Source organism: Misgurnus anguillicaudatus, unplaced genomic scaffold, assembly GCF_027580225.2.
Source record: "Misgurnus anguillicaudatus unplaced genomic scaffold, ASM2758022v2 HiC_scaffold_34, whole genome shotgun sequence".
In the NCBI taxonomy this organism is placed as follows: domain Eukaryota; kingdom Metazoa; phylum Chordata; class Actinopteri; order Cypriniformes; family Cobitidae; genus Misgurnus; species Misgurnus anguillicaudatus.
In genome coordinates, this window is record NW_027395284.1 from 2,623,324 (window position 1) to 2,631,868 (window position 8,545).

General features: G+C 39.1%; 1 protein-coding gene and 1 non-coding gene across 2 annotated transcripts; both read right to left on the reverse strand.

Moving 5' to 3' along the window:
• Nucleotides 1–27: 27 nt before the first annotated feature.
• On the reverse strand, nt 28–4,436 carry LOC129452521 (SOSS complex subunit B2). The gene is made up of 6 exons (XM_055216431.2): nt 3,417–4,436; nt 3,053–3,191; nt 2,729–2,800; nt 2,155–2,239; nt 1,833–1,893; nt 28–785 (listed from the first exon to the last, which is right to left on the reverse strand). The coding sequence occupies exons 1-6, from the start codon at nt 3,505–3,507 to the stop codon at nt 583–585; spliced, it is 651 nt and encodes a 216-aa protein (XP_055072406.2). The 5' UTR covers nt 3,508–4,436; the 3' UTR covers nt 28–582.
• A 723-nt stretch (nt 4,437–5,159) lies between these two features.
• Nucleotides 5,160–5,241, reverse strand: trnas-cga (transfer RNA serine (anticodon CGA)). The gene has a single exon. It is a non-coding gene; the product is annotated as a tRNA-Ser (tRNA).
• Between the last annotated feature and the right edge of the window lie 3,304 nt (nt 5,242–8,545).

The following is an 8,545-nucleotide window of genomic DNA, read 5'->3' on the forward strand; positions in this document are numbered from 1 at the left end:
TTTACTGATAATGTCAACAATTACAAAACTACCACAGGGATAATTTCCCAAAATTTTGTTCTTGATTTATTCCTAATTAAATAATCCTAATTGTCCAATCAAACTATCACCTTTCCTTTCACACGGTCACTTCTGGTATGTTTTTGGCCAGAGAGGGGGGAAGGGACCTTCATAGTATTCAGTCACTTTAAAGTTCCATTCCCCTATTTGCAACAGCAGTTAACTCGTCCTGAATTACATGACTAGGAGTTCACTAAAAATTAAAAGAAAGTGCATTAAGTGTTCAAGTAGGGTGTATAGTTTAGCAACATTAAGGGAGGTGGTGGGCCTTTGAACGGCACTTGATGGGTAGCAAGGATACAACCTTGAAGAGATGTGTACAAGATGTTGAATTGTAACCTTTTGCAAACAACAAAATAATATACAGTACTTGGCAAATGACAAAGCAAAAAGCACAGATGGCAAAATTTTCGTACAAAACCTCGTTTGTCATTGGCAGTTTTGGCCATTTTTAAGGATGGTTTGTGGGTGGGCTTTTATGCAAGGAGTGAAAATAGAGAAGTGGATTTTGCAGTCAGTGTCTCATCTTTTCGAAGCCCTTCTTGGATCCCGGCCATTACTAATGGTAACTGTGGGTTTGGGCGGAGCTGGGGGTCCCCCTGCAGTTGTTGGGGGTGGCCCATTGCCTGGAACACGCCCGTTCGGTCTTCCTTGAGCGCCAAAGGTGGGATCCCGAGGCACAGGTGCAGCACTAGTATTTGGAAATACTGGCACAGTGCCATTTCCTGTTGGGCAAAACATTTAAAACAGAACTGTCACGCTTAAGCAAATGTCAGAGACTTACTGAAGACATTTAAGTAACAGCTTTATCTGGTCACAGCAATGTTACTTTGCCATTTAGCACTTGCAGTGTGCAACTTTAGTGACAACAGCCTAGGGCAGTGGTCAACAAACCTGTTCCCAGAAATCTACCCTCCAGCATACTTTAGATCCAACCCTGCTTCAACACACCTGCCTCTAATTTTTAGGTAGTGTGAAAAGCTTGATTTGCAGGTTCAGGTGTGTTTGATTGGGGTTGGAGGTGAACTCTGCAGGAAAATAGACCTTTAAGAACATTGTTTGTGACCACTGCCCTAGAGCAAACTAGCATGGCGTGCCTTGCCTAAAGGGCTTGTTATAGTTGTGCGTAGGTCCTACGGTGTAGCCGCGACAGCGTAGGTTACGCATCGGTTTTCACTTATACTTCTGCGTCGACATGCAAACAGACATGCAGACCACTGGTAGGCTGTATCCACGCGTGTTACCACAGTAGCAGCGCGACCGTCAATGAAGCAGAAGCTTGGCAAGTTTAACCCACAAGTGAAGAAACAGAAGCTTGTTGTGTATGTTTTGAGAAGACCGGCAGTGATGTAAGTAAATAAACAGCGACTAATGTTGCAGTTTGAGTTAAATCACTCCTTAACTTGGTCCCTCTTTGTTCTCACTGTCACAAACGGAAATACTTATGACGCAGTTTTTTTACCTGATGGGAGGGGTTCTAGCGGACCAATCACAGTGCTTGCAGTCTGCATAGAACTTACACGCTGTTAAAAATTTGGCGGGGTGCACGTCAGGCTACACAGAGCTACGGATAACCCACGGCATAGACCTTACGCACGACTATAAATTGGACTTAAGGGCACAATGGTAGTAAGGCAGGAGTGGGATTTGATTAATTCCAGTTCCTGGTTCATCCTCTACCAGAGACTGAACCTGTAACCTTTGTCAGAAGCCCAGATCTATAGGCTACCAATAGCAAATCAGCATCTGAAGTACCCTCTCTGATTGCTTACCCGTTTGTGCAGGAGTACCTGCATTTTGATTTGGTGGAGAATTTCCTCGTTGTTCTTTACCCTATTCAGAGGACACAAGACACCATTTTGTTAACTTAAAGTACTTAAATCCACTAACATGATAGATGGCATTGTGAAGTTAAAAATTAATCATAACATCCTACATTCTTCGTTTTAAACACAGTGATGTTAAGTTAGGATCAAGTCAAAGTTATTTCATCACAACCGAAGTATATTTGGACATGCAAATAATTAAAAGCAGTGTTCATTGAGGCATCATAGAGAAACTAATTTACATAAGCAGGAAGAACATTGGACTCACCGTCTTATTTTGCTGGTTAGCTTGTGCTAGCAGCTCAGGATTTGGCTCACTGAAATTTGGAACCTCTGAATACACCATGCAGAACCTATAAAAGACAAGTGAAATGTTGTATTGCTTAATTTTAAAATATGCAACTCTTTAAAATCTTTGTAGTTAAAGTTCTTTAATATCCAATGACAATACTTATATAGAGCAATGTGGCTAAATCAGTACAAATGTATAACAATAATGATAGCTAGCTAATGAGATGTACTGTATATTTGACTACTGATAATAACTCAGCTTAGTGTTCCCACAGTATAGGCTTTTTAAAAAGTCACAGTATTTCTGTTTCAATTATTATTTTGACTTTTCTGGAAACCCTAAATGTAGACAATTTACTCAATTTAAATCACATTTAACAATAGAAATTCAAATGGTAAAGTTTTCATTAGCTTGTAAAGCAGACACAATGGCCCTTGCAATTACTGCCCAATGCCCACTATCACAGAATGATCAAATGTCAAATGATTACCGTACTCAACTAAGATAAGTATCTCTTGCTACATATAATCTGCAAGGAAAGGATACTTACTCTCCAATCTTCTGCAAGTCTCCTCCTCGTCCAGTGTATAGCGTAAGGCAACCCTTCCAGATGGAAGCATAACTAATAAAAACAAAAATGTTTCCCAGTTAAACGTGTTATTAGAAAGCCTAAATGAAAAGCTTGGCTGTAACAGACATCCTTACTGCACTTAAACTACACCCAGTACATTTTCATAGCAAATAAGCCATTTTACAGAATGCTTAGACTAAAGGCACAGTTTACAGAGGTTACATGGCTAATTTATGGTGGTTTGACATAACCCACTAGCCAGACGGGCTTAAAAGCCGGTAATATTTAAATGAAGGCTCGTACCCTCTCGTAAGGCGAATGATGTCCCCGGGTTGGATGAGGCTACCCAGCTCATCCCACACAGAGATGGCGATGCAGCCGCTCTTATCCGCCACTCTGCACGAGCGCACCTCGTGCCCGTCCTTTGTCTTCGTCACCCGACCTGCGCGTGCACAAAGTTCGCCGTCAAATTACAACCATTACAAAACTACTAAAACACACACAGTTGCGTTACGGCGTGGCTAACGCGTTTAAACAAACCAGCCAGAATACTGTGCATTTAACAGACGTCCAGAGCGACATCGGACATAAACGCCAGCAGTGAGCTGAGCTGCTGCTGCTAATAAATTGATAATAAACTGTCATGAGGGGCAGTAAATTCACTTACCGATTTCCAAAACTATAAAGACGATATTTAGGTTTTTCGATCCGGCCTTTACATCTTTTATCAAAAGCACAGCTTCGTTGATATTCGACATTTCTGGGAGCTGAGGTGAATGCTAGCACACCGGCTAGCTAACGCACAGCTAAGTGAGGAATTCTTGACCTAAACCTAAAACTGAGCCCTGCTTGGCTTAATTTATTTACCAAATTAAGTTTATTTGGCATATAAGCTTTGATTGCTAAATCCCTTCAGGAAAGATAAGTGTTTACTAGCTTAACATACAAGGCGGCGTGTTTTCACACTTGGCCATCGAGTTAAAGGAATGAAAGTAATGGGGGAGATTTCCTCCTTCACAATAAACCTCTTCGTAAAAATACTTAATTCGTTTTCCAGACTGATATTTTACACTTCATCCTGAACTAAACCTTTAATACTGCGACCTTAAGACTTCGCTTAAGTATGATGATGTTTAAGATATCTAGCTTTCAGATTCATTTATACTGAGTCACTGCCTGTTCTTCAGCCTACACCACCATAACACGACGTCGAGTTAAAAGTATCAGTTAAAAAAGGATGATTTTAAATATGCCGATTAGGTTTTTCCTGGTTTTCGTGTAAAAGTGAGTCGGTGAGTTTAGCTCGACAATCACACTCATATACAGCCAGTCAGATTGTACAGTAAAACGTCTCTAAAATTGTACCTCACAAACGAAAATCATTTAAAACCATTTACAAGGAGTCTAAGCGACATTTATAAAGCTGAACCGACGAGGCAAACCATTTCAAACACGGATGACTAAAGAACTACTGCTGGCTAACTTTAATGTGTCTGGCGTCATGAGCCGCCCTAGACTAACTAATGGTATTTTAAATTTATGTCATCATGTTTCCTACGTGTGAAGTACTACAATCTTACAAAAAATACAAAAGTAATATCGTCTGAAAGGATAAAATATCTATCAAAGTGCTGTCTGCCTCTTCCTAACTAACAAAGCTTCTGAGTGACCTGCGCTGATGTGTGTTTTCTGTTCTTTATATTTTTCCGGATGTACCATCGCGATGTTTCACAGGGGGGGTTCAATATGTTATAATACTTTAAAATGTACTTGAGATATAATGTAAATTTGAATACAAACACATCTAATTGAGCAGACATTACAAATTAAAACGCAATTTAAACGCTACATTATTCATATTATAGGTTTAGTGAAATGTTTTATTTTTAGCATTGGTTCTTACCGTTTTCTTGTTACATTGAACTCAAGCTGATTGGACGCTAGGAAGAATGTGTCCACATGGATAACCATGTAACTTACACCATTTCCTTGTACGATTGACGTTGTAAAATATTTGATTACACATGTCAAAAAATTTTCACGAGATTGTTTAGATGCATCATCACCGCTTTAATAATCAGATAAATGTTGATAGTAGCAAAGCTTTTCTTTACTTTAGTAACGTTATATACCAAGGGTTGCATATTTTTCAAAGAATGAAAAGCAGCTTTAAATACCCCCCCCACACACAAATATTCATTACGGTTATAAATGCGCTATAGACAAATTATTATTTCCCCAGGAAATGTTGTGCTTTCCAAATCAAATAGTTTTAATATGAATACAAGATTTGTTCCAACTTGATAACATTTGTTAAGAAAATTAAACAATCGATACGTTGTGTCCATAAAGCAGATATTTAAGTATTTTGTAGGTTTGCATGTAAAGAGTAAAACGAAACGAAAAAGCTCGTCACGAACAGGATTCGAACCTGTGCGGGGAAACCCCATTGGATTTCGAGTCCAACGCCTTAACCTCTCGGCCACCGTGACGCCATTTTGTTCTATAGAAATGATGTATATAATACTTATACGTTATCGTAAAGCGTTCATTATATCATTTCATTAATGTGAGTTGTGTAACCAACAGTAATACAAAATATTACAGTATTACTTATGTTTGATTGAGATTAACGAGCAAATGATAGAATAACAAGCTGACGGCATTTGACCACACGGTGGAGACAATGTCCTGCACAAACAAGCTCATGTGACTTTTGTAGGGACAAATATAGCCGCGCTACATTTTAAGCCTGTATAAATCTTTTTTGTACTTTTTTAATTAACTTTCTGTGAAGCAATATTTTTTATTCAAAAAGCCTTCATGCTATTACACGCTATAGTGCCTTTTAACTCTATGGTAACTCTACGGTAATAATCTCTCTTCGCACTTTCACCAGCAGTGATGAGCATATAAGTAATCCTTGAGGAGAGAGACATGCATAAGTGCAACCTGACTCCAGTGCACCTGAGAGCCAGAGAGATTTCATAGTGCCAACATGTGGTTGACGTTAAATGAAACCATGAAGTTTTGCCCTGGGCGCGCGCGCGTGTGTGATCAACCTAACCTGAATTAATGCCTCCATTATATATAGATAGATACTTTTACAGCTTTATTCTGTTATTTAAATTTGTGTTTAGCTTTTTGTTCTTATTTTTATTTAATTTCTAAATATCACACTTTTTACACTAGGCCTATACTTATAAATGGTCACACTTTGATGCCTTAATGAAATGGCAATAATAATAAAATACATCTAGTTCTTGTTAATTTCAGGATCCGCCTCGAGTACCTACTTTCATTAGTTTCATGTAAACTAAAATTCAGGTTGCAAAGCTGATTAGTTTTTGACTGCGTTAATAAATAATTTAGCACGAATTTGGCTATATGCCTACGTACATCAGCTCCCATTGTCTTTGAATAGAGAGAGTTTAGAAATCGTATTCAAAATATGAAAAATAACGTTTTTTTTTTACCACATTCATCCAGATCTTTCAACACACTCGTGCGAGCCGCACATTCATGATAGGTGGATGACATCAGAGTAGCGCAAGAGCGATTTAAAATCAAACTCCTCCGTATGATTTCTTGACTATTTCTCCGTACTTTGATGTGCGTGTCGGTTCTTGCGGCGCTGCTTGAAGTTGAGCACCCCTAAAAAACAGAGCGAGCTATGAACTCCCGGTAGAAAACTTCCCTGCCTGCGCCTCATCTATTGATTGTAGGATAAATATATTATTTTCTGCGTGAGAAATACAAGGTGTGAGCATGTGAACTGGCTGAAATGCGTGTGTCTCACGTCGAATCCGTGAGAGCCCAGCATGATCAGGCACGGGCCCTAGTGGTAGAATGCAACATCATGGTGCAGTCAGTGTGATCTGAAATGGGCAATGATGAGGCTTGCAGGCAGGCATCACACCTGTAATGCGGGTACTCCAAACCTCTGCTAACCCATGAAACTATCAATCCATCCCCACCTCTTCTTTATCCAGTCAGTGGAAAATGAACCGTGGAGCTATCCATCAAAACCAGGAATGTAGCTTTCTCTCTTCGTTTGTGTATCAAAAAGATTGTGTGTGTGCTAAGCCAGTGGTTCTCAAACTGGGGGCCGGGGCCCCAGGGGGGCTGCGAGATGGTGCCAGGGGGGCCCCAGTTTTATGACATTTTATAAAATACATTCATTTATCATGAATTCTGTGTAATGAAACCTAAAAAAATAAGGCTACTAACCAACAGCACTACTTGGTATAACTTAATATGTTTTGTTTAATTAAAATGTTAGATTTTAGAACAGTTGTTTGTCATAAATTTTCTTTGAGGGGGCCCGCGAAGGAATGCACCATACACAAGGGGGGGGCCACATGCGAAAAAGTTTGAGAACCACTGTGCTAAGCAGTTTAGTGTGTGATGTGACTCTTGCAAACGGCACAGTTTAAAACCCAACTTTAAAATTTTTGCAATCATGAGAATTTATATCTACACTGTCAAAAATAAAGGTACGAAGCTGTCACTGGGGCAGTACCCTTTAAAAAAGGTCCTAATATGTACCATTTAGGTACAAATATGTACCTTTAAAGGTACATTTTGGCAGTTCAAAGTACTAATATGCACTCTTTGGGTACAAAGGTGTACCTTTTTGAAAGGGTACTGTCCCAGTGACAACTTTTGTACCTTTATTTCTGAGAGTGTAGGCAATTTTAGTAATTCAAAGGGAAACTTCACCCATTTGCATTAAGCTTTGTATCGTTAAAACCCCGGTCATGTTTTTAAATGGTCGTGCATCATTCCCTCAGTTTCCCCTGAGATTACCCTAAGAAATACTGATTTCAGTGAGGCACTTCTTTCAATGATGTAAAAATCGTCATTTTGCGTCATTTGAAAGAAGAAAATGCTGTATCTCTGTTGAGGGTGAAAGACTACAGACACTCATTCCTCATTTTTCCAAGGTGGGGGCTATGGGTGGGACCCACTCATGCTAAAGACCTATTACAGATCAGTGGGTGGGACTTACGAAAATATACGAACACAGAGGAAAAAACAATCAGCCGCCATCTGTATGCTAAGCTAAGCTAAACAGAAGTTGTGGAGCGGAGCCAGACTTCGTGATACAATAACAGCTAGGGCTGGGTATTGATTCAGATGTTCCAGATTGATTCAATTTCGATTCACAAGCTATCAAATCTATTCGATTTCGATTCTCGATTCAATTTTAGATTCCGATTCTCAGGTCAGTTTTTATACTCGATTCTCCATTCAACTCAATGAATATAGATTTAATACAAATACTATATTAATAAAAAATAACAGTGAACAGCAGTTTACAAGTGGGTAATTAATAAAAAGATATTAAAAGCCACAACACTAACGTTGTCGTCTTGCTTGCGAAATCTTAAATGGTTCTAAACCTCTTACTTTTTATGTGAAGGTGGCATCAACGTCAATGAAGCACCTGAAACCGCCATTTTAAGCACTGAATGAAAGAATGACAGGCTCCTTGGTAACATCGCGCAAGGCAAAAAAGAGGGTGACATCTAGTGAAGAAGACTAGTAATTTGATTAAGGTTCAATGTTTGCAGAAAAAATATATAAAAAAAAGAGATTCTGCTATTTTAGAATCGATTCTGAATCGACCATGTTTTAAAAAACGATTAATCGAAAAATCGATTTTTTGCCCAGCCCTAATAACAGCGGAAGTTAATCAATATGATATAGAAGAGGGTGATTTCGCAAGCGTGATGCTCTAATCTGCTGTTCATTGCACCTTTATGAGCCACAATACAGCAAAGAGCTGGGGCA